The sequence below is a fragment of the Dermacentor variabilis genome, chromosome 4 (genome assembly GCF_050947875.1).
Source record: "Dermacentor variabilis isolate Ectoservices chromosome 4, ASM5094787v1, whole genome shotgun sequence".
Taxonomy (NCBI): Eukaryota; Metazoa; Arthropoda; class Arachnida; order Ixodida; family Ixodidae; genus Dermacentor; species Dermacentor variabilis.
Window position 1 is genome coordinate 165,077,731 of NC_134571.1, and position 27,245 is coordinate 165,104,975.

At 45.6% G+C, this 27,245-nt stretch overlaps 1 protein-coding gene across 1 annotated transcript in view; it reads right to left on the minus strand.

Annotated features, from left to right (window-relative positions):
- Positions 1–478: 478 nt before the first annotated feature.
- Positions 479–27,245, minus strand: part of LOC142578043 (uncharacterized) — a 33,654-nt gene continuing 6,887 nt past the window's right edge. Inside the window, exons 4-8 of the mRNA XM_075687462.1 lie at positions 20,154–20,269; positions 17,112–17,259; positions 9,352–9,555; positions 4,719–4,844; positions 479–781 (exon numbers count right to left, since the gene is read on the minus strand). Coding sequence (XP_075543577.1) covers positions 569–781; positions 4,719–4,844; positions 9,352–9,555; positions 17,112–17,259; positions 20,154–20,269 — 807 coding nt within the window. The 3' untranslated portion in view covers positions 479–568. The remainder of the gene's footprint in view (positions 782–4,718; positions 4,845–9,351; positions 9,556–17,111; positions 17,260–20,153; positions 20,270–27,245) is intronic.

Genomic DNA, 27,245 nt, shown 5'->3' on the forward strand with positions numbered 1-27,245 from the left:
GAACGCTCGTTCACGGTACGAAGGACACTGCACGCATGCGCCTTATCACGATGTACTTTTACATATTTCTGACACGTTTCATGTAAATAGAAAAATATAAGAGTAAGGCTTGGCGCTTTACTTGAAAGAAATGCTGCCAAAGATCACAAAAGCGCCTGTGTGATTTATGGAATGTACAGGACCGAGCGACCGTCTCTGGTACAAGGCCCTTTCACTACGTTGATGACATCAGCGCTTGGCGTTGGCCTCTTAAAAATCTTTTTCTTCCCCTTTCCCTATTCCCCCAATACGGCATTGACAAGCATCCTCTCTCCTGGTAAACCTCCCTGCCTGTCATTTATCCTGATCTCTGGCTTTCTCTGTTTGAGAGGAAGAATGCAGTAGTCAACAGCGGTGCAGTACTAACGATAAACCATGAAAAAAAGTTCATTGACTGCCAACTTTCAGCAGTCACAACTTTGAAGAAAGAAATGTCGCTTTATTTTCTTCAATTTACAAACCTAGCGCCCCTCGCAAGGAACAGAAGTTTTATTCGCAAAATCATCACAATGTTATCAAAGGACTGAAATTAGCCACGGGCATCATCCTCCTTGAGTTCCAGGCACGCTCTCCGCTGCATACGGGACGTGTACTTGAAGGCGAAGAACTCGGCCAATTTCTTGAGCATGCGCAGCCGGGGGAAAGAGCCGTAGCCGCAGGTGTTACTGCCGTCTTCGAACTGGACATCTGCAGCGGCTAGCGTATACTTCAAGTCCGTCATGTTGGCCTTAGTGATGCACAACTGCGCAATCATTTTTGCCAGAAAAAAACAACAAAGAAACGAGAAATGAGTGGCTCGATCAGACCACGTAACAAAGAAGCTAACAGCCACGGATGCAACAGAGTACAAAATTAGGGTTCATATTTCCAGAGTATTCTTCCTCTACATCCCACCTCGACCATGGTGACCTGGACAAGAAAAAGGCCGATGGCAGCGGCACTCGTTGACGGAAGTGGTCACTGCGCTGCGTTCACGCTCTGCGGCGATTCTTGAGAAGCGCAGCCTATATATATGGTCGAGGGGCAGCGCGGTGAACAACTAAATTAGGTGGATGTATAGATTTACTCAATTTTTACCACAGTGTATTTCACGAATATTGGGTGAGACTTTATTTCCTAACAAATCAAAAGTCGTACCTTTCATGCATATGAGATAACTTCCGCAAAAGGGCATTCAGGAATCATACTTTTGCGTGTTTATTGAACTGTACACCCTCATTCTAAACAAATAGTTGGCACTAAATTCCCGATTAAACTCTCACTTCAATGCAGCAATGGACCGCGCAAATAGTGAAGCTGAGAGAGTATAGACAAAACGCAGCCTTTCGAAAAGCTCAAACACAACGATGTAGTTGATAGCGGAGCTAAAAAAAAGACACCGTCGCCATTCTCGTTTGCAGGAAGCGCCACGCTACCCATAATGGTGAGAACCAGTGCGGCTCCACGGCATGACTTCCTTGATTAGGCGGCACCCGCGGCATGCTTTTTGAGAAATCTTGGAGGCGATGTACTGGGATGATGCCATATACGCTGACCACCAGATGCGTGCGTCGTCTGCTTAGGGGCTACTTAAAGGCCGCTAACCAGAAAATTACGCGACAGCTGCAGATTTGTCAAGATTCCATTGAACACGCCGTGGTTGCTCAGTAGCTATGGTGTTGGGCTGCTGAGCACAAAGTCGCGAGATCGAAGCCCAGCCACGGCGGCCGCATTTAGATGGGGGCGAAATGCGAAAACACCCGTGTACATAGATTTAGGTGCACGCTAAAGAACCCCAGGTGGTCGAAACTTCCGGAGTCCTCCACTACGGCATGTCTCATAATCAGTTCGTCGTTTTGGCCCGTAAAGCCCCATAATTTAGGATTGCATTAATAGGATATACTGTTCGCTTATAACAAATTTAGCGAATGTGGAGTTGCGTCACATAGAACACGCACAAAAAAGAGCTCTTTCAACAGCGAACTCATGGCAGAAAACCTCTGCCGATTATTGACCAGCACGCGGGCTAAGGTAAATTAATGAGGAGAGTTCCTGTCGATGAATAGGACCGTGCGCCATAGCAACGCAAATTACATAGCCGGACTTCTAGCTTCAATTGGGGCGAAGAGGGGAGAGCACAGAAGCCCTCCCATTGAACTTACGTCATCCAACTGCTCTGAATGCTGGTTACGTTAATGTGACCGCGCAAAAGATAACTGATGCTAAACACTGGTACTCTCACAGTTCGCTTTATGAAGTTTTTACAGCTACTAGCGACAGCTTGCGCTGATCTTACTCATTTTTATTGTGATAAAAATTATGTGAACACTTCAGGTGAATTTCCATGGGCGCTGTCACCGTCGACGTCTCCGTGAGGTTCCGTATAAAGTCCAAGTTCCATTAGATTGATGCCACGCGCCGAACGCTGTACGTGTTAGGAAAAGTATGCGAGGGTGAGCGAAGAAGAGCTGCGTTTACACGGATACGACGTTCTCGTATCCGTATTCGTATCGTATTCGTTCTCGTGTCGTAAGTACTTATGGCCAGTCCGCCCAAACTACCTTCTCATTGTGCCCTTAGCATGGCGGCCAGAAATTCTGCACGCCCTGCATGATGATCAGACGTCAGGGCACCTCCGATTTTCCCGTACGCTCGCAAGGATACAGCAGAAGTACTACTAGCAGCGCTTCACCATCGACGACGCCCGCTACGTCAAGACATACCGAGACTGTGTGTGACGCTAGACAGCCCCGACAAGGTCAGCAACACTGCTGCAGCCAGTCGAGCCTCCTTACCGACCCTTCCGACAAGTCGGGATGGACTTATTGGGGCCATTTCCGACGTCATCTTTCGGAAATAAGGGGATTCCCGTGGCTACCGACCACCTGACCCACTACGCCGAAACGAAAGCTCTGCCTGAAGGTAGTAGGGCCAAAGCGGCGAAATTCTTCGTCGAGAATACACTGCTACGACATGGTGTCCCGGAAATGCTCATCAGCGACGGAGGAACGGCTTTTACAGAGGAGCTCACTTAAGCGATTCGGCAACACCACCGCACAAGACACAGGAGGACCAGCCTTCGACGAATGGTCTTACCGAGACCCTAAATAGGACCTTCGCCAACATGTGGGCGAGGGTCTATATTGAAATATGTTTTTTTTTCTGTGCAGGCCATTAGTCCCTGCGTTTTTGATAATGCCCTATTGTTGTTCGTCTTTGAAACACTGCCTACTGTTTCTGCGACTAGAATCCGCATATTTGGCTATCTATCCTTGGTTGTAGTTTCTTTTCTTTTTACTGCCGTCATTGTGATTGGTACACTCTTAGTTCTTGTGTGCAGTTTTGCCATATTTATAATTCCAGCCAATATTCTTTTTTATTTTTTTTTCGTGTTAACCTTTTTCCTGCCCAACCTTATATTGCCGTCATACCACTTTATTATCGATTTCTGCATTTCTTTCTGTTAAATTGCAAATTTAAGCCGTATGTACACTGTCGAGTTACTTTGTACTTTACTTACCCCCTTTACTCGATGCCCTGTCAGGGGGTCTGTAAGGTATATTAAATAAATAAATAATTAATATGGGCAATCTACGTCGAACACAAATCGTGGGATACCGTGCTTCCGTAAGTAACCTTCGCTTATAATACGGCCCCTGAAAGAAAGAGCGTAGATCACTCCATTCGAGCTTGTTTACGGAAGGAACCCAACGACGACTCTCGACACCATGCTGCCGCACGTCACCGGCAAAGAGAATCTCGACGTCGCCACCTACCTCCAGCGCGCCGAAGAAGCCCGACAGCTCGCCCTCCTTATCAAAAACCAGCAGAGGACCTACAGCCGGCACTACAATATCCGACGACGATACGTGGAGTACCAGCCTGGCGACCGCGCTTGGGTTTGAACCCTTATACGCCGACGAGGTCTAAGTAAGAAACTTCCGCGACGCTACTTCTGACCCTACAAGATCATCCGACGAATTGGTGCACTGGAGTGGTCGTGCCAGACGGCATTTCGCTACCCCAACACCCTCTGGACTATAGCATGGACTATATCAAGTCGCTCACGACTTGATATAGTCCATGCTGTGCGACTTAAGCCGTTCTACCAGCGCCGACTAACTTTGGGACTCTGTTTCTTCGTTACTCTTTCTTTGCTAACCGTGCTTTTGTTTTTCCACTCTGCTGTTTGTAGCATCGGGACGATGCTCTTTAAGATGGTGACATTGACACGTCTACTTGCTTATCTTTCTCGGGTGATCGCTTCTTCATCATCTAACAAAGGTTAAACGTTACCGCAATGCGCAGGACGCGTCTCCACAATCGTAAGTTTCTCAAATGCTACCGATGGTTCTATCCGTTGTTGTCACCGAACCTAGCGTAGTCTGATTGTAGGCATGACTCAAATTGTGTAGCACTTTCTAGAAGACACGCGAGCATTGGCGATTGTTCGAGAGATTTTAATGATTCACGTATAAAAGCCGACGCGCTTGCCCCGCCGATCAGATTTCGGCGATCGTCGACTGTGTTCGCCGCTATCATTGCGCTTTGAGAGCAATTTCCTTTTGTGGGCACCGGTTCGCCCAATAAAAGTTTGGTTCCGTTATTCACAGTTCTGCGACTATTTTTTTAACCGTCACAACAAAGTGACAGTATTATCAATCCGAAATCTGTCGCCACCTTTAAGCATGCGCTCTCACCTTGAAGCGCAGGCTTGAAGCACTGTCATACGTAAAGAACAACCTCTCCGTCTTGTTGTACGCCACGAGCGCTTGGAACTCTCGGTCCAATTGGAATGTATTGTTTAATGCGGGATTCTTGCAAGCCTGTCGAAAGAAATGAACGATGCCTCAGCTGCCATGACATTCTTCCTGGGCATACTTGAAAACCTTCAACATATTCTATTCCCATTGGTTGACACACGAGACGATTTTTGCCAATCGTTAATAAAACATTGACAATCTAAATCAATAATTGCTAACCAAGAGTCACTAGATTTTAAGTTTTTCTTTTAAATGCAACAAACCTCGTCAAATTCGGTGCATTGGTTGCCGATAAACACTAATTCTCCTTTTATACGTATTTAGATAGGAGCACCAGAGCTAAAGCTTCCTCTTAAGAAATTGCTTAAATTACGCGTGGCTCAGTACTAGAAGCAGCGTAGTCAGAGCGAGGGCTAAAAGGTACTTCCAGTAGCGCACTGATGTTCTTGAAATACAAGTACCAATCTATGTTTCATATGTAAACCGAAAAGCAGAATAAAATAATAAAAACGAAGGGTACGTCAACCTGTAGCAGTGGTCCTCGTAAAGAAAGTGCCCAGTTCACAAAACAATATAATGAGAACATCACTGCACTCTCCACGATAGCTTCTTCTCTACAAAAGAAGCTAGCGCACAGGTTAGTCTAAATTTAAGATGGGGCGGAAAGGTGGAAACAACCTTTCGGAAAGAAAGGTTGTTTCTTTTGTTGGAAGAACAGGAACAAGGTGTCTCTGAGACACACAACCCATTTCATCCAACTTTTGTTGGATCGCACTCGAGAGATCGTTTCTTTTCTTAGAAAAAACAGCGAAATATTTGTTGATTTCCCGTCGATACACGTATCCTAAAGGCAAGGTTGACACGTCGACAAAAAATCGGGTCGTATTATTTATCATTCCTTCTGAGTAGTATTCGCGACGAAAATGCTGTCAAACACTTTTAAACGTGAACGCCCAGATCTAGATCTTTCAAATTACACTTGCTGAGGTTTTTATTGATATGTGCCACGCAAAAAGTATCCAAGTTAATGACCGGTTTAAAATGTTCACTCTTTCCGTAATATCAATGTTTTTAAGGAATACGCCCTCACAAGAAGACCAGTATAGAATAGACGCAGTGGTAGCTCAGTGGCTATGCGTTTGAATTGCAGAGTGCGATGTTGTGGGTCCGATTCCACCTATTGCGGTGGTATTCCAATGGAGGCAAAATGCTAAAACGCTCGCCCTCTCTACCCACTGGGTGCACGCTAAAAAACTACAGATTGTCGAAATAAACAGCGAGACCCGTGCCATGGCCTAAGTCTTATCGGTTTTTTCACACGTGAAGCACTAAATATTGCATTTAATCTAGAACTTACAGCTACAAAGTCGCATTTCTTCTATGTTGCACCGAATTACGGTGTTTCTACCGTTCCAATGCCACATGCCAGTTTTACAGCCGGCCCTCCTAAAAGTCACGTTAATAAAGTTCTATCACTGACACCAATTCAGCATCTAGAAAAATGCAATCAGAAGTGTTTTGTAAACAAGCATTAATCATTTCTTATTTAATATCTGCTCTTCACATCATAGAGGACATTTCTGACAACAATTTTACTAGATTGAGCATCTTATACAAAGAAAATTCTATGACCAGTTTAACTATCAATTGAGTGCTTCAATATAATTCATCATCATCATCATCAGCCTAGTTACGCCCACTGCAGGGCAAAGGCCTCTCCCATACTTCTCCAACTACCCCGGTCATGTACTAATTGTGGCCATCTTGTCCCTGCAAACGTCTTAATGTCATCCGCCCACCTAACTGTCTGCCGCCCCCTGCTACGCTTCTCTTCCATTCGAATCCAGTCCGTAACCCTTACTGACCATAAGTTATCTTCCCTCCTCATTACATGTCCGGCTGATGCCCATTTCTTTTTCTTGATTTCCACTAAGATGTCATTTACCCGCGTTTGTTCCCTCACCCAATCTGCTCTTTTCTTATCCCTTAACGTTACACCCATCATTCTTCTTTCCATAGCTCGTTGCGTCGTCCTCAATTTGAGTAGAACCCTTTTCGTTAGCCTCCAGGTTTCTGCCCCGTAGGTGAGTACTGGTAACACACAGCTGTTATACACCTTCCTTTTGAGGGATAGTGGCAACCTGCTGTTCATGATTTGAGAATGCCTGCCAAACGCACCCCAGCCCATTCTTATTCTTCTGGTTATTTCAGTCTCATGATCCGAACCCGTGGTCACTAGCTGCCCTAAATAGACGTATTCCCTTACCACTTCCAGTGCCTCGCTATCTATCGTAAACTGCTGTTCTCTTCCGAGACTGTTAAATATTACTTTAGTTTTCTGCAGATTAATTTTCAGACCCACCCTTCTGCTTTGCCTCTCCAGGTCAGTGAGCATGCATTGCAATTGGTCTCCTGAGTTACTGAGCAAGGCAATATCATCAGCGAATCGCAAGTTGCTAAGGTATTCTCCATCAACTTTTATCCCCAATTCTTCCCACTCCAGGTCTCTGAATACCTCCTGTAAACATGCTGTGAATAGCATTGGAGAGATCGTATCTCCCTGTCTTACGCCTTTCTTTATTGGGATTTTGTTGCTTTCTTTGTGGAGGACTACGGTGGCTGTGGAGCCGCCATAGATATCTTCCAATATTTTTACATATGGCTCATCTACAACCTGATTCCGTAATGCCTCCATGACTGCTGAGGTTTCGACTGAATCAAACGCTTTCTCGTAATCAGTGAAAGCTATATATAAGGGTTGGTTATATTCTGCACATTTCTCTATCACTTGATTGATAGTGTGAATCTGGTATATTGTTGAGTAGCCTTTACGGAATCCTGCCTGGTCCTTTGGTTGACAGAGGTCTAAGGTGTTCCTAATTCTATTTGCGATTACCTTAGTAAATACTTTGTAGGCAACGGACAGTAAGCTGATCGGTCTATAATTTTTCAAGTCTTTGGCGTCCCCTTTCTTATGGATTAGGATTATGTTAGCGTTCTTCCAAGATTCCGGTACGTTCGAGGTCATGAGGCATTGTGTATATAGGGCGGTCAATCTTTCTAGGACAGTGTTCCCACCATCCTTCAACAAATCTGCTGTTACCTGATCCTCCCCAGCTGCCTTCCCCCTTTGCATAGCTCCTAAGGCTTTCTTTACTTCTTCTGGCGTTACCTGTGGGATTTCGAATTCCTCTAGGCTATTCTCTTTTCCACTATCGTCGTGGGTGCTACTGGTACTGTATAAGTCTCTATAGAACTCCTCAGCGACTTGAACTATCTCATCCATATTAGTAACGATATTGCCGGCTTTGTCTCTTAACGCACACATCTGATTCTTGCCTATTCCTAGTTTCTTCTTCACTGCTTCTTTCTTCTTTCTTCTTCAAATGGAGGAAGCCTAAAAGGCTTCCTCCATTCCTGAGAGCCTGTTCAATTCTATCCATATTAGAATTGAACAGGCTCTCAGGAACAGGCTCTCAGGCTCTCAATATAATTACTTCCTATAAAATCACACTCTAATACCTTCTGGACAGTCACGGGTAATCCTCATTAAGTCAGCTCGCTTCCTGCCGAGCGTCAACCAATTGCCTTACCTTGAGGGCCTGCTGCTGTCTTTGGAAATCGCCGGTGTAAGCACGAAATTTGGTGGCCGAGAGGGAAAAGTAGACGTGCAACAGTGGATGAGCTTAGAGCAGTTGTCCCGTTAGCTCAGCTTTTTGCTCACTGTTGCGCGCCGTGAAGTTATGGCTGCAGTAACTTTCCTTCTCTCAGTGAGAAATCGTGTAATAGCAGCTTGAAATATATTCTGGTAATGTTCAGTTTGATTTAGAATCTTGAGTCCAAGGAATTATTTACAATTCAAACAACATTTCTGACGTGTGTTGAGAGTAAACAGAGCTTTATAAGCTGTCGCACGGCCTCAATAACATCAGTACACTGTAGCTTACTCACACTAAGTAAACTGGTATCTAAATTGTTCGCCACAGCCTGAGATTCTCGAATCAGCGCTATTATTAGCTTACGTTAAGTGAGCATTCAGCCAGTATTTTGTGCAGCAGTAGGTACAGCGATTATATTGTGGCCGTTACCCTTACAAGGCAGTTTGCGTTCGTGACATGTGCATAATCAATTAGGTTTTAGGGAACCTAAAATGGCCACTTGGCCATTGCATGATAGCGCCCAATATATCCACAATACATACCATAAGATCGAAATAGCTAAGTAAATGCGTCATTCATTTTAGGTAGCGTCATTTATTTAGTGTCAGGTATTTGGCAAGATGGCACAGGTGCAAGTGCATATGATACCTTTCAGAAAACGCCCGTTTCCTCTTCTTTGTTTTTCCATAACAAAAGTCAGTCCACCGGCACGAGGCATAAAACTGACTGCTCATTACAAAAGTACGCTGGCCGATAATAAAACTACGGGTCTTCGATATTCTTAAACAAAATAGAACATCACTGTTATTGCTTCCACTCTCTTGGGCGTTTGTTAGCAGACGTGTCAGTACGTAGCCGACGCAAAGAATGCCGAAGTGCTTCTCCGGCGCAGAAGTTACAAACATGCGCACCTCGGCAATGTTGGCGATTTGGTCATCTTCCGTTGGCTTGCGAGGTCGGCATTTCTGCCCGAGGGTGTAATTCCCGGGGTCGTTTGGCGCAAAGTCAGAGTACAGCGGCACATACCACCGGCCGCCCAGCCCCACGGCCACAGCGTACGTCGTGGTGGAAGGCCACAAATCGTGCTTGTGTTGAAGGTGGTAAATGGAGTCGGCCTGAGCAATGAATGCGTTTTCACAGTGAACACTCGTACAGAGCAATGCGGTGAATGCGGCACTCATAAATTATGCGTAACACTTTGGTAGCGTCATGAGGTACTATAAAGCTGTCGTGCGCGGTTGACCTTGAACGGGGAAGCTTACGTCTTCCTAAACAAATGCTGCCTGTGTACCTTTCACAACGAAGTTGTCAGCCTGTAGTTGGTCGGGATTTTTCTTGGGCTGGTTCTGTGCTCACCCAAGAACAGTACCGCCACCTATCAAACGCGGTCACTAAAACAGACCTCGAAGAGCAGGTGGAAAATGGTTTTGTCTAAGAGAAATACCTTTTCTCGTATATTAGATTTGCAATACAAAGTTACCATGCCTGCAGCCTGTGTGTAAGCTGTACTATAGGAATTGTGACGCAATTTACTTTTAGAAATTTAATTAGTTCAATAACGCCCTTGCTCTTGGCGAAGGGCCTAGGATAATGAGGATGCATGCTGCGCTTCCGCAACGTCTGCGCCTGCGTGACGTGCGTCTGCGCACAATGTATCTATCCTTGATGTGTAGGCGCTCTGCTCATTGCAGATGTTGCACACCGTGTGCTCCGACCGCAATAGTCATAATGGCAAACACTGTTCAGAAACAGTACCGCCACCTAGTGGCCAAGGCCACTCAGATAAACCTCAAAGCCCAGCTGGAAAAGGGCCTTGAGTTTCCGCGTGACAGAAATATGCTTCCTCGTATATTCGAGTTACAATCCGAAGCTATCATGTCTGCAGCTTGTGTGTAGATGCTCGTTCCCAGTAAGCCGACGCGACACCACCATCTACAAGAGCATGACAAGACAACGACGGTCGTTATCGGCCTACTAGTCTGCAGACTGTCACTGAGAGGCATTCTGTTCCGTTAAGCCGACAACGCAGCCGACAACCGCGAGATTTCGCAATGTGACAGCATTTCTTGACGCCGACCCTGAAAAAAACAGTGAACAGACTGTTGCTCGGGTAGTCGTCGTAAAATCTGCCGCAGAGTGCAAACATCGCACCGACACCAAGATTGCCGCACCAAAAAATAATGGAAACATACTTTCGAAGTTGAAATGCATGATCGTCAGGCCTTGCCAGCAGTCTTTTATCGAGCGAGAGCCGGTGCCGATTTTGTTCAGCGAGGAACCTACCTGCAGCCAAGGGGTTCATGCTCGTATAGGCGTCTGCAACTAAAAGCTCGCCCACTAGAGTCCGCACGGAGAGACAGCCTACCCAAGTTCAAACTTGAAGCGAAAAAGGCCCCCTCCTCTCAGCATGCGCTGAATGGCTCGTAGTTCTCAAATCGCCCTGATACCTCCGCGCACAATCTCGAAAATTATAAAAAAGTTACGGATATCGGACGACTTATTCTCTACCATTATGTGTGTCATAGCGGCGGAAAGACAGCAATGTATAAATTCGCCTTTTCGCGAAAAAAGCAGACGACGCGCATCGGGTAGCGATTGGAAAAGAAACTTGGCAGTGAGAGAAAGCGACGACTGATACTACACCGGTTTGTTCGAAACACTTTACTCGGGACTTCTTTCTTCTCGGGAAGCAGAACATTGCTACCATATATATACATTGCTTTCAATATGCTGCTGGCCCTTCAAATCGCGGAGTGCGCTTTATTTAGGCAGGCGCTTTAATAAATTATAGTGATGTACGTTTAGGCTTCATGTGGTTTATTCGTTTATAGCTTCCTGCCCCAGTAGCAGCGTTCCTAATGATTGGGGTAGCAAGAATGTGCTTTTGTCTTCAGGCACGGAAGCACAAATGATAACTGCTTCCGAAAGTCTCAAGTTAATCAGAACACATGCTATGCCGCGACGCGATATATAGCCTTCATAGCATGCTTTAGTTTTGCGGTGCAACCAAAAGATGATCTTTTCTCATTCAACTAGTTGAGTTGTCAGTTCATTTGCTCGCAAAAAAATTTGAAACAACAGCAAACAGCGTTCGTTCCACATTTGGAGCGTTCGACCGGCGCACACCGCTGCTAGTTTGCTTCCAGAGACTGTGCACACACCTAAATTCTATTACAACTGGATCATTACGTATCCTAGTCACGCATTTACAGTAATACAGCTGACGTTGCCCAAAAGAAAACTTTCACTAAATTGTGGAAACATGTTGGAAGAAACTGGCATGCAAAAAAAAAAACTGCAACTTGAAGGCGCTGCCATGTAAGTCATGTATGGTCGTGTCGTTGACATCGGTGCAGTGTGACAGGAGTGCCGACAGGACGGAAAACGCTGTCGCCAACAGTCGACAGACCAAAATCGGTGTCCTGTCGGCCTAGAGTGAACTGCCTTAAAATAACACTAAAGGCAAATATAAAGCCGACACGGGCTGTTGAAATATCAATATCCTCGCAGCGCTTGTTTCGGGCCAAAAAGGACTTCGTTTTACGAGAAAATTGTGCCGGAAGGAAGGATCCGCATACCTTTAGCCCAATTCAAGTCGCCCGCCCCCGAGCGGGGAGTGCTGACGTCGCATACGCCATCACCGCCCTTTACTACCACCGGTGAGTAAAACGGTGCCCGACAGATAGCAGTACGGTTTTCTGCGCAAAACCCGAACAGGCGGCAATGGAGGAACCGAGCCATGACAGAGCGTTGAATACGACGCTGCAGCCGCATTTGGTCAAGTAGCCTATGCCATTAGGAAATCCCGCAACATCACGCGGACATGGCAATCTACGCTACTTGCAGTTTGTGAGATTGGCGAGCCAGCCAAACCAGCGCAGCACTACGCGATAACGAAACTACTGAAACGCGATAGCGCATGTGGCGTAGAGCAGAGAAAGCAAAACATTTCGACCGCCCGCGTCATTGTCAAGGTTAACGTCAGTGAGTTTGTTTTTGTAAACATCAAATAGGACTACGCAAGTAGCGTTTTCTTTCTACTTATAATGCAATTCAACAATATTTTATTATCACTGGTTGAGTAATAGTTATAGAATTATAATGAGTGACTTTGTCATCCGGCTAGTACATGAATGTCCCAGGGGAGTCTCTAATCGTGTCACGCAGTCACCTCAGCATCTTGATTACTAAGGCTCTGTACGCGATAATATTGACACCTTATACGCTCACGAGCACTAATCTACCGCTTTACCTTTACTTAACGTTTGCGTTTATTGTCCATTTTAGACGTACTTTACCATGACTGACGCAATTTGCTTTGAAAAATCAATTACTTTAATAACGCACTAGCGCTTGGCGGAGGGCCCACAAGAATGAGGATGTGTGCTACACTTTCAGACACGTGCGTGCACGCATGATGTACGCCACTTGTGATGGTGGTGCTTCTAAAACGTCGGCAACAGCTTCTCTGTACAAGCGGATTCACAGGGTGGAATGCAGGCAGATTTTTTTTTTACGCTCGCGCATATTCTATCAATGTTTTGCTTAATACAAAAGGCATTTTATCATTAAAACTACACTCTTAAGCAAAATTATACGCTTTTGCCACACATCAATAATCTTCATCTGTTTTATCCGCATTTCCTTTCTTTAACGCGGCGAGCCCGGTACTTCCCAGTAACGAACGGCACGCGCGTTATCAGCATGACATAGCATTCCCGACAGGAAAATAGCGGGCGCGGCGTTTTGAAGAAAGGAAACGCAAGCAAGGCAGATGACGATTATTGTTGCGTGGGAGAGATAACACCGAAAAGGGTGAACTTTTGCCTAAGGGTGTACTAATGCTTCTCGACATTGGGCCAATATGCAGATGTTAAAACAGTTGTGCTTTGCTTTACGGCCACTGCTCGTGCTGACCAGCGAAGTAGACATCGAAGTTGCCTTCCAGGGAAAAATTTGTTTGCCAGGTTCACAGGTTCACCCAAACCTGTGTTGCACCTATGGTGTTTTTGTGCGGAACCCATCGCCTCGTGCTCCATATCGTTGAAGGAGAACCTCCATCCATTAGCAATGGCATCTTGATACATGTTACAAAGGAAACGAGCAAATTATTGGGACACTAGAGAGGACAGGTGGCTACACGCACTAGCTACCATTGGATCTAATGTCAATGAACCTGTTTCGTCACTGTTAACTTCACTGGGTCGTCCTGTTCTGCTTTGCATTGGCAGAAGTGTGATCGGGTACGTTAGCGCAGCGTTAGTCACTACTGTGGGAACTTGTGCGCTTATTCCGAGGGAAACATGTACAGAATGGAACTGCAACTGTTAAAACACATTACCAAACGTCATTTCAGTTCGAACGATCACTATACGCGCCAACTTTTTTTTTTTTGCAGGCGCCTACATCGTCAGTGGCCTTCGTGTCCCGAGAAAAGTCAATTGCGTACATATCCAGATCCTAAACCTCTATTGAAATTACATGCACCCGTTCATCTTCTGCACAGTGTTTTGCTGCATAGCAATTACGTGTCTGCCCGGCTAATCCGCAAAACCAGGTGGTCCCTCCAAAGCGACCGACCCTGCTGCGAGTAACACTATCTATGGAACTGATCCAGTTGGATCTGCCGCTAACACCAAGATGTGAGTACTTGTCGAAAAACCGATCGAGCAGACGCGCCAAGTCCCCTCAAAAGAAGGCAGAAATACAGCTTTGCCGTATGAAATGAGTTATGCGTTTGCACCCTATAGCGTAAAACTATTCCAATATGTTTTTATTCCAATCTGCTGACGTCAAACTTGCGTAAACGCCAACGCGAGCATCGGGCGGTCACCCGCAGTGTTGTGTAAGCAGACCAATGAAGCGGTCTCCTCTTTCATAGGAGCTCACTTTTGTTTGCTTGAAAAACGAATAACATTGCCTACACTATGAAGCTTGTCTTATCTAATTGACTGGCAATAGGCAAGGAGCACGCTCAAGTGGAGAGGGCTTTCATGGCGCCGAGCCACGGCATTGAAAATCGATAACCGGATGAAGAGGGTGGTGCCGCGTCTGCGATTGGTCCGCTTCCCCTTATCTTAGCTCGCGGTGGCTGGTCGAAAATCGCGGCGGCATGCAACGGAAGCTTAAGAATGACGCTAAAACGAATCCTCCGGAAAGAAGAGTTGCCAGAACGACGTCGTAAACGGTCTGAAAGTACTTTAAAACGTTACATGGATACGCGAAATGTTTTGTTATACGCAAATGCACCAATGCTTTCCGGCAGGTGCGAGGAGCCAGTGCCTGATACATCAGCAGCCACCATCTTTTATTTCTTCCGGAATGGGGCAGCCTGCGGCTATTCAGAAGAAAATTCAGTTTTGTTCGACATATTAATGCATCTTTAACGCGTGCACGTCCCTTTGACGCTGTGAGTTTCTGCGGTTTTGTGACGTCGCGTGACAGGCAGGTGAAGTGAGTGCAGCCCGAAAACTTTTTACCAATAACGGAGGGCTATAACGGCGACGAATCATAAATAACTATTTTTCACTTGTTCGGTCAAATAATGCATAATCAGTATGTACACGTCATATCAGATGAGGAGCTATCGCAATTTTCGTGACCTCGAGTTACAAACAGGTGAAGTGGGGGTGGTCTAAAAAAGTTTTTAACCAATCGCCCAGGGCTGCTCGCAGAATTTGAATAGAAAAGTTTGGAATAGTTTTACGTTATAGCGCCCCTAGTTTCAGCGAGCACATGTATAGACTAGTCGTTCTTTCGTTGAGCCTTTCCGTAGTCTGAGATTAGAGCGAATAACAGGAACCTCTGCAGAAGTATAGCTAAACTACATTTAAGCGGATTCTTTATGAATGCCGCCCTTTGTGCGAGCTATTCGGTAAATCTGCAGCAGCAGCAGCAGCTACGGTCAGCATAACCCGGCAGGGTTCACAAAAGAAGTGAACTAGGGTGGTTGCTTGGGCTAGTTGGTAATTCATGATCAAAAATAACGTACAGCGCAAAGGACCAGGACAGCGATAGACGACATACACAGCGCTGTGTATGTCGTCTATCGCTGTCCTGGTCCTTTGCGCTGTACGTTATTTTTGATCACAAAAGAAGCCACGACTTAAAACGCGCATTTGCACTTCCTGCGCTCTAGATGATGTAAGAATCAGGAGCAATGTGGTAATATTTATTCGTGTAGGTGCTACGGGAGCTGAGGAGAGAGAGAGGGAGAGAGAACAGACTTTATTTATCCAAAAAAATAAAAATATCGGTCAATGCCCTCAGTTCAGGGCACCTCGCTGGCAGTCTTCTCCAGTGCCTACCTGAAAAATTCCGCCAGGTAAACTTGCTCTACAGAAATAGGGGCCTGAGTCAGCCATGCAGTCGTGGGTGGCGAGGAAAGTTGTGAAGAGGGAGGTCAGTGTTATATACGTAGTGTTAGGATATCCATGCACCATTCACAAGGGAGAGGCGCTCAATCAATAGTCAACGATGCAGGTGTAATCATGATGATTATATAATGTGTTTGCGTGTACATATCGTATTAATGTGCCCTGTTGACGTGGTACGTTTGGGTGTAGCTGCGGAAACACTCTTTCTGTTCTGTAGGGCTCTAGTTCTGGTGAACCTTTCCATGATCCCGTCTCAATTTTCATCACGGACGCGTTGCTTAGCCCTTCATTTCCCAGCAGCCCCGACGGCCATGTATGTACCCAGGTGATTTCTGTTGGTTTGTGAATGCGTCGTTGTAAATCTTTGTTAATGGGATCGTGCAGCTCTGGGTTTTGTAACTATCGACAGGCTCTGGTTGAGTCTGTGAAAAGTATTGGTATGTGTGGCTGATGTGCTGGCTGTTGTTGCATACGATATGCTATTGCTCGAAGTTCTGCTGTGACGTGCTGTGACGGAGGTGGAGGACTGCATTTAATTAGAACGGTTTTATTACCCTGTTTTTGCTAGCTTGCGTTGGTGAATATGAATCTGCACGCAGCAAGCTGTCTCCCTAGAGGAATCTTTTTTTCTGCTTGCCAGGAAAGACGACACATTGCAATCTATTTCATTCCAGCATGCAGAAATGCAGGTTACCAAGTGCACATCGTCGTAAGAGTGCTTATCACATTGCTTTGAATACATTTCATGTTGAGATATGTCATGGCGTTGTTTAGGCTAGATCATTCCAAATTACCACACTGACTTGAGCAGCTATCGCGAGTCACATAAAGTGTGCCATTAGCGGCCTGCGCTGTGGTTTTCTTATCATGTATTATTTTTCTGGAGCTGTAGGACACAATTATAACGTAAGTACGCTGTCTTAAAATTGAAAGACACGCGACTTCAAGAAACCTTGGCGCGGTCAACAAAGATATATCGCTATGAAACAGCCGCTTTCGTGTGACTTGTTCGTTGCTATACATAACGCCAGCGTTGACGGTCTCCCCAGCCATCTCCCATTTTTTAGCATTTTATTAATGTTTTGTAAGTGTGAGCTCCGAAATAATGACGGATTACCGAAATATCTTACTCAAAGAAATATGACAGAGTACTTCGAAACGAGGACGTAACACAGAGTGGATAACCACGAGCGCTGTAACCACATATTACTTATCTGCAACATAGATCCAGAAATGAAATTCACCGTAAAGTCCTTTCAAGGTACTCTAGTATAGTTGCCGGTGAGTCGTCTTACCAGGCGGACAGGGTATAAAGACCTGCTAAACGGGGGGTCGAGGAGCTCCGATGACAATATAGTTGGCGGCACGAGAAGACAATCCGTGTACCAGTTGTCAGCCTCGGCATGGTATGCGATAACCACAAAAATGTCCACGTGAAATGCCCTGCAGCGAAAAAGAACGATATCTTCGGCTCAGAAATGGCAAAAAAAAAAACGTTTCATTCATTCATTCGCCCTGATGCATGATATAACTGCAGTGTGGTGATATGGCAAACATTTAGCCACTTGTGATTAAATGTAAGAAATCGCTTTTCAAAAGCACACTCTAATGCGAATAATGTGATTTCTCTACTTCAGCCGTTTTGAGTCTATATATACAAGGTGTCACAGCTAACTTTAGCCGGACTTTAAAGATATGCAAATGCCACGTAGCTGGACAGAAGAAAGGTTATGGTGTTTGTCGTTGCTTGGAGATATTCAAACTATATTTTTATTACGCTTATTTAGATAAATAGTCTTGATTATTGAACTTCTCAAATAATATAATTCTGTTAAAAGTGTGAGTAAGAAAATTGTAGAGCAACATGAGAAACTCCCGATACAGCTTTTTGTGGCTCAATACGTACTACATAAAAGCTCTTTTCCGAGCGTGAAAGAAGCCCGCGAATCACGCGAATTCTGTCGAGCGGACAGCCACACGCTAATTTCGCGTTCCTTTTGCGGGCTTCTTTCACGCTCGGCAAAACCCTTTTATGTAGCGCGCATTGAGCAACGAAAAGCTGCAGCGGGAGTTTCGTCGTTCCATCGACGTCACTCCTTCTTCGTCATTCTATCGTCGTCACTGCATGCGCCATCAGCGTACGGTCCTCGTTCTGCCGTCACCAGCGACGGTCCTGACAAAGCGGGCTAATCGCAGAGACAGTGTATGTCTCACACAGCCGAAGAGCTTGAAATCCCAGGAGGGCCCGCACAGATTCTAAATGAAGGTGTCTAAGTCAATACGGTCTGTCACTACGAGGTGGCCACGGTGCGTGAATGCTAATTGCATTAACTTCGGTATAGTCATCTTAAGATGGGTTCTCCCGGAATTCTCACGTATTCGCGACACACAAAACAAAAGTCTGGTCAACATTATTCCCAGGTCATCAACAACTCAAATTCCTAGAGACGAGCGTGCTCAGGCGTGAGGCAGATAATACCACATTCGACGGAGGCAGCGCTTTGAGTTTGACAGTGCTATGTCAACAAGGGGAAGAGCATTGAGGTGGTTGAAAGTAGGCAATGAAAAGCAAACTTCGAAAGCTGCTAGACAACGCAGAGTTGAATAAGCAAATTGACAAAGAGTTAGAAAAATATCTACATTGTAATCACGCTAAACATATTGGAAACTATTTTATTAGTGCCGAGACTCGGTGCAAAAACAATTAACTAGACTATCTTCAGGCATGCAAGCTATCTTTCGTATAGCAACCACAAGCAGATTCAATGAGTAGAGTTTTGGTAGAGCTGGTTACATGCTTATGGAGGAAAATACATGCCTAGATTGAGGCAGAGTTGCCTGCAATATTTTGTTGCTGCAAAAAAGTATGTAAATTTCCGACAGCCGTCAGTAATTTGCTGCTTTGCACTGTCTCTGCGGCATCATTTTCATGTGAAATAAAAATAAATAAATTTTCAACAATTCTCAAAGTACCTAAATAAATATGTAGGCAATAAACTCTGTAGAGGTCATTTACATATTTTTCTGTCTTAAGGCACTGTGCAACTCGCTGTTGCTTCACTGTTTTTCTTCATTATTTGTTACACCGAGTTGAATATTCTGCTATAGTTTATGACATGATTAGTCCAACTAAATAAATTTAGACTTTCTTGCGTCCATGGTTCTTCGATAAATACTTTAGGCCTACACGGACGATGCAAAACTTCTCAACATTGGTGAGAGGGATGTGAAAAAGAAAACAGAACGCAGTAACTTTTATTGTCTCAGTGAATTTTTGATGCTAATTTCACACGTTCAGTAGGTCAACCCTCGTGTTCGCAGCCCTGCACGTTTTTCTAGCACTAGGTACGTTCCCTGCGAACTAATATGAACAAACAAGTAAACTATATTGCAATCCGACTAGAAAAAACCACGTCGCCAACGACTGCTAAAGCGGCATGTGCATGGGATGCACACTGACTGGCAGTGTGCATGGGAGCGTTCAGCTATGCCTTTCCTATAGCACGTTGCCGCGCAACTATATAGCAAATGTAGAAAGGCGATTCATATCACACTTTCAAGCACGAGCATGGTGATTCACGGATGCAGTTTTCTGCGTCTTCCTCCGTAACTGTAAGCCGGCGTTGTGCCACTCACGGTGGCTGTTGCCAGCCGGATCCTTCTCTATTTTCGTAACTGGCCATATTAGCTGCGTGTCCACATATCAAATACTCAAACAGTAATCTGTGAGTGTTCGGCTAGCGACTAAATGAAATTGAATCTGCTTTTTTTTCTCTCACACAGTTAAAGTAGCCAGCGGGAGAGAACGCAGGGCAAAACGTTGAGTTGATGCACCTCCGAGACGACCCGGCGCCTGTCAATCATATGACAGCATCTTCACGGCAACCGAGAACTAGATCTATCTTCGCATAGGCTCCAGGGCTAATGAGTAAAACAGAACCGGGCCGTGACGGGTCGGGCCAGGCCACAATCCTTCGGGCCCGGGCAGGGTAGGGGCGAACTTTAATATGATCGTACCGGGCTTGGGTGGGCCAACGCATGAAACTTGCGGGCACGGGCCGGGGACCGGGCCGGAAAAACCGGCCCGTGCACTGCTCAAGTGGGCTGTACTGGGCGACTTCGGATTATTTTGCCCTTCCCTGATTCTTTAACGCAGTCTCCAAGAGCGGCGCGCGAGCGTTTTGTGCATATCGCCCTCGTGCTAATATGGTTGCCAAGTTCAATACTTAAACCACCGTCCACGTGCTCAGCAACGCAAAGCCAGTGCTACTCAGCTAAGGCGGCGGTTTTCACAGCGTTGCAAAAAAAAACGTCAAAATGAGCAATGCATTCGTTACCTCAGTTTTTGAGCGACAAGTTCTCCGTTTAGGTGCGAGTACAGCGTGTGGAATATAATCGTATAGCTTGGTCGGTCCGTGGGGCTTTTCTTATAATTCATCAAGTTGGAAATCATCTGAAGAAGAAAGTAACATTATGCAAGAACATTAAATGCGAGATACAGTCGAACGCTCTTATAACGAAGTCCTTGGGCTTCCGAAATCATTAGTCACGCAGGCCACACATCGCACAGTTCGCAGTTTAACGCGGACACAATTATTACTTCGTTGTGCACGTCATTTTGTTGTAGAGGCCTTTGTTGTAGAGGTGCTCGAGTGTACATTTAACTATTTAAGGCTCCAACAGAATGCGTTGCACGCACATTAAATGCAAACTAATATATCACGTGAGGTATTCGTGGGTTCTAGCATCGTTTCTCAATATCTCAATAAAGAAATCGGCCGCAAAGATCATTTTCCTATGGACGCCCACAAAGAAAATTTTCGAAGCGAAGAAATAAACGAAACTGATGTTCAGTTGAAATAAGGCGCCTTCAAATTCTAAAGGTCCAGTGTATTTTTTTGGATGACAACACCACTCATATAATATTTTCATGGAAGGTATTCGGTACACTGAAAACTGTTCAGGTTGGCTGTGTGCATCACTTTTTCGCGCTTCTGTGCTTATTCGCTGTATACTTCTGCAGCTGAAATTTTTATTGTAAAAATTCTTGCACTGGTCAGTGTGCCAGTTTGTCTCATGAGTTACACCGCTACCCTTAAGATGGCATTGAATTGTTGAAGGCGACCAACGAATTTTTTTTGCGTCTTGTGACAAATAAACTTGATGGCTGTGACAAACGGCATGAAAACTGCTCGAAATAACGCTTAACTATCGCTCTTATACTGCCTGTCAGACATACCGGTATTCGCACGGCGTGGCTAGAATTTATATATAGTTTTCGGCCATACGGTTTCTTTGATGACAGGACTAGTTTAAGTTTACTATCGCATAAAGTAATGTATTACATCAATAAAAATAACCAAGGCAGTGAGCCATGAAACAAACCAGCTCCATTGTGCCTGTAGAAATGTTTGTTCTGTACATTGAATGAGGTTAGCACTCTAGTTTCTCTAGCATGGATTTCTTCCACAATTAGCACTTTGAAAACATAAAAGTTGACAATCGTTGAATTCTTTTACTCTGCCTTTTTTAAGCAGCAAACATATCCCCTTGCCCAAATATAACCTAATTTCGTTCCGAAAATTTGATCAAACATGTTTAACATATTTTTGCACGTTTCCTTCTTTTTTATTTTACCGCGTTAATTAGCCACGACAGCGTAGCCAATGCAGCACCGGCACCTGAGTAACCAGGCTCCTGCTTTTTTTAGATATCTTTTTCCAAGAGTAACACCCTTTTCGCACTAGAAAAAATGCGTACAAAATATACGAGTGCGGAGAAGCTCGGCAGTAAACCTGTGCGTAAACCAAGGCTTAGAGAACTGCTGGTTTGGCAAATAATCATGAACATGTTCCCATGCGAGTCACAACCAGAATATTTGCGCAAACTGAAAAATAATGTTGAGTGCGTCAACCAGACTTCAATGTCATTGTGTTCTTCTGACAAGAAACTTCCCTTGAATGTCGTCGTGACTTACCGCTTTCAGTAACGACATGTTTGCGCTTGCAACACATTGGCGCATAAGCTTGCACTGTCTGCTTTAGTAATAAAGAGTTGATAGTTGTACTTCCTCTTGCTCGTAGAGCTTTTTCTAAAGCACAAGTTCTTTCTGTGTGAACACGTACAAACTATGCCAGCTTTACAAAGTTTACTGTAGTTCCGAGGGCATTCAGGAAGCATTTCTAGCGCGGAACGATCTTGCGTTGAAGTGAACACGCTTGATTTTGACAGGTGCGTTGTGTCCCATTTGAAGTGCAACAACTTATTGAAATGCACACCTGGCTAATTTTTTCGTCTCAGCATAAGCACGTGCATTACGTGGTCTAAACCTCATCCCCTTAAGCTGCTTATGGTAATGTATTTACCACGAAAATCCGCCCGGTGCCATATTTCCTCGCTTGCGTCAGCGCGCGATTTGTAACATGTCCGATAAGCCCCTCGACCGACAATGACAGTTGTTTCGAAAACACGAGAAATTCACTAAAACTGAAATATCCGCTCATACCATTGATGGAAGCATCCGGTAAACATAGCTTCCATCAAAAATATACCGACAGTTACAATACTACTTAATGGAAAATTTGAGCGCCACTCTACACATGTTTTCATTGCGCGATATATTGGCTGGCGCGGACAATCAGTCTCACGTGGCACATTGCAAACGGAGTGAAGCGTGGCGCGATGGCCTCACTAATCGGGAAATCACGAGAGACAGTGCTTGAGTGACACGTGGGCGCGATGCACAGCAGCCGCCGCAGACAGACATCCGCTCATGCAGCGCTATGTTTCCATGCACGGTGTCGGTGGACGTGCTCGCCGCATGCCATCGGTGAACAGACGACGGCGCGTTACTCTGGCGCCGTCTAGCAGCGGTTGTTGCCGCAAAGCCCATCTTGCGCGCCAATACTCTTTTCTTCGCCCACTTTCACCATACTCTCCTCCTCCTCTTCTTTGCGCCTCATAGTGCCACCGCACGTTCCTCCTCCGCTTTTCTCCTCGCGCCCTCTTTGCTATCATCGTATTTTTTTCCCCGATACGCTCCGGGTTCATTCTTTCACCCTTCGCTGTGCTCGGTTGCTCGGTTACGCGGAGGAAGGACGCCGATGAGGATGAATCAACATTTATTGGGCCCGAAATAAATCGCTTGTGCATGCAGGCACCAGATGGGGTGGTTCCCTAGTTACGGGACCCACATGTTCCCAGCAGCTCCTGACCCCTGTCCATCAGTGCGAGCACTGACGGACAGGAAGGACGCCGACGCGACACGCAGGAACGGGCGCATCAGAGCTGCGCTCGAAATCATCGTTGACGTAACAACAGATTGATTCGAGCGGGTTGGTACATGTTTAATGTTTTCTTGGTCGTTTATGCAGATCCTTAATGGCTGGTGCTTTTTCTAGTCAAGTTAGGCGGCAGTCAGTGCTAGTCCTTTTGCGGTTTTTTTCTTGTCCTTAGCCCCATCGCATTCATTCAATATATCTTCATCACTGACGAAATAAAATAGATGTACGCGAACCCAATGCCAGCCTGTCGGATTTATCCTATCACACTCTGCTCAAGTGGGACGTTCTGATCAACTGGTTTCTTCTCAGGAACGGTTGAAAACCTCCCCGAAAATTTGTGCCCGAGAAAATTCAAATTTGATATCTCAAAAAATTCAAATTTGATATCTCATATACTTTACCATTACTTATTTAACCCCAGAATGCTCAAACTTATAACTTTGAAAGCGGTCATTTTGCTACCAGCAAATTCTAGTTGAAACGTTCGAAAATTAACACAGACGAACAAGAGAACAGCAATTACAAAACTGGTACATCAAGTCAGCCAGTGCACGACTCAGGAGGTAGTCATGAGACAGCTCGCGGACAAATATCTCCCGCTCGAACAACCGGGCGATAGCGACGAACGCGTGGAGTACATGGGAGGACCGTGCGAGGATATGGACCGCGATTTCACCGAGGGTGAGGTACGGGCCGCCCTCAATGGTCTCTCTAGTAGATCGGCAGCCGGACCCGACGGTATTACCAATAAACTCTTAATGAATCTAGACGATGAGTCGATCACTTTCCTGACGGATTATTTCACCGAGTTGTGGAGAAAGGGAGACTATCCGGAGGAATGGAAGATAGCTAACACCATCCTCATACCAAAACCGGGCAAACCACTCCATCTGGATAACCTACGTCCAATATCGCTTACATCGTGCATAGGTAAAGCTATGGAACACGTTATTCTTAATAGACTCACTAGATACGTCGAGCAAAATGACATACTCCCGTATAACATGATCGGTTTCCGGCCCGGACTATCGACTCAGGACGCCATGCTCCTGATCAAACACCAGCTCATACACGTTAGCCCGGTGCACGCGAGAGCGATTCTGGGACTAGACGTCGAAAAAGCTTTTGATCGCATAGAGCACAAGGCCATCCTCGAGGTCCTGTCCGAGCTGGGGTTGGGCGAGAGGCTATACAGTGTAGTCAAGGCGTTTCTGGGCGGTAGGCAAGCGAGCCTCACGCTAGGTGAACTAAAATCGAAGGTGATGAACCTGGGAAACAGGGGCACCCCGCAAGGGGCCGTACTTTCGCCCATGCTATTTAATCTAGCAATGACCAGAGTCGCGAGGAAACTGGAGAGTATAGAAGGTATACACTTTGCAATATACGCCGATGATATAACCATATGGAGCGCCAACGGTAACGTAGGGCAAACGGAGACCAGACTGCAGGAGAGCATACACGCCGTGGAAAGCACGCTAGGCGAGATGGGACTCAACTGTTCGGCGGCAAAGTCGGAGCTTTTGGTCCTAAAACATCGACGCAGGGGTCGAAGACCCAGGGGCTACGTCCCCGGGGAGGAACCCAAGATTATGTTACGCTGTCACGACGGATCCGCGATCAGGCAGGTGGAAAATATTAAAGTTTTAGGCTTCCACATAGCAGCGGGAGGTACCAACATGAATGCCATTCAACACATTTCAAACAAGACGGACCAAGTCATCAGATTACTAAGGAGAATAAGCAACAGACACAGAGGCCTGGGTGAGGACAGCGCTCTAAGGCTAGTGCACGCCTTCGCTCTATGTCACTTCACCTACGTGGCAGGTCTATTTAAATGGTCGCAGGCCGAGCTGAACAAGCTAAACACTCTAATCAGAAAGTTAGTGAAGGCTACCCTAGGTATACCCATCAGCACCTCGAACGTGAAGCTCATGAACCTAGGCGTGCACAATACGATAGAAGAGATGGCGGAAGCGCAACAGATGGCGCAGCAGGAAAGACTGACGAAAACGCGAGCGGGCAGGCTTATACTCAAAGCGATAGGGACAGACGCAAATAGATCGATGAACCCGAAGGAATCCGAGGTAGAATTGAGCGGGCAACTTAGAGACGCGATCAGAACCACCCCCCTCCCGAGAAATATGCACCCGGAACACAACGTTAGCAGGAGAAAAGCGAGAGCGAAAGCTTTGTTGAAAGAAATTGAACAGCTAGGACAACAGGCGGCCCTTGTAGACGCTGCCTGGGTCCAAGGCAAAGAGGCCTACACCGCCGTGGTGGTCGACAGCCGGGGCGAGGTACGGGACGCCGTCACCATCTTCACTAAGGATTCCACGGTGGCGGAGCAAGCCGCGATTGCTCTAGCCATCAGGAACCGTAAATGGTCTTTCATCTATAGCGATTCCAAAGCAGCAATTAAGAGCTTTGACAAAGGCTATGTAGCTGGGACTGCGGCTAAAATTATCGACAAGGTCGAAACTATCAAAACAGAAATCCGATGGTTTCCTGCACATATGGGACAAGTGGACGAGACTCGGCCCAACCTCAACGAGGTGACGAACGACCTGGCACGAGGACTTGCTTGCCGTGCCGGTCAGAACCGAACCGACGCCCACTACCATTCCGGGGAACATAAAGATCAGTTACTAACTTACAACGACATCACTAAATATTACTACTTGGGGCGTAGGCAATTCCCTCTGCCACACGTAAAATTGAACAGGGCTCAGGCAGTGACGCTACGTTTACTGCAAACCGGGACGTACCCCACTCCGTATTTCATAAATAAAATTCACCCCGAAAGAGAAATTAGGAAAGATTGTAACGTGTGCGCTGGCATCATTGACATCAGACACATGCTGGCAGGCTGTCCCGCGACTCTCGCCGACCGGGAAGAAAAATGGCTTTACTGGCACAAGTTGATAACAAGCTCTTCATATCAAGATCAGCTACGGGCTGTCCAGAGGGTCCATGATGACGCCATAAGGCTCGGCCTGGCGGTGCCGACGTGGACGCGGCCCGCCTCGGTCTGAAAATACCGGGCTTCAGGACACTAATAAAGTTTTGTGAATGAATGAATGAACAACTAGAGCTTCTTTATTATTTACAGCGAGTGGTCAGTTGCGTAGAGTTAAAGAAACCAAATGCTTTTAATTTAATTCCTCTAAAAACAAGACTATTTAATAACATAACATTTATTTCGTTGTGTTTTTATAATATATCCTTCATATCAAGATTTAAAGACGAACAACGTCCTTTGATTATACCTTGGTGTGTATTGGTGTTACAGCTTTCCAGCAATAAATATACATATTCGCATTTGATTCTAGTTAACCTATCTCGGTACCATGAATTTTCAGGGTGACTTCTGCCTAGAATGTTGAGCCTACTGGTGTGCCGAAAGTAATTTTGGAGACCCAATCGACTGTGAATTGAATGATGCCTGGAGCTAATCAAGTCCAATATCGGATACTCTTCGAATATCTTCAAATACCGAACAGCCATGTTCAACATGATTGAAGAACGATCTTCACATCTTGGTACATTCCCAACCCTAGCAAGTTTCTGTCGTTACATTGCACATCTTGAAGCCTAGTTTACATAAACGAGAAATGGGGCGTTATGACCATAGGATCCATTTATTCGCATAGTTTAAAGTCATTGTTCAGCAAGACAAACAGCGGTTTAGCCGGAAAAGTCTGGTCCCCTGTGTGACGTACAGAGTACTTCATTACGAAACTTCTCTTCTTTAGCGTCTGCACTATGGTGACCCGGTCAAAATTTCTTGCAATTGGTGTCGCAGAGTTGGCGTTTTGAAATGTCCAAAAATATTCCAAACCTAATTTTATTTACTAATTACTATTCTATTTGAAAATGAAGTGGAATACGGTAAAGGGTTCATAATTAGGGTAGGGGGGAACATTCGAAACTTCCGAATAGCAGCTCGAATATTGCCCTGTTACACTAGGAGAACAAATCGAATATGGCAATATTCAATTCGTGTTTTGAAAGCTTTGGACATCCGCACATTCCTAGTTAAAGCCCGTTTAGTAGGGCTGGTCGATTTACTTTCTTCAACCCTAATAATGCGCGTCATCTGCTCTTTTCAGCACTTCCGTAACAAGGTTCAAAGTTGTAAGAGGGTTC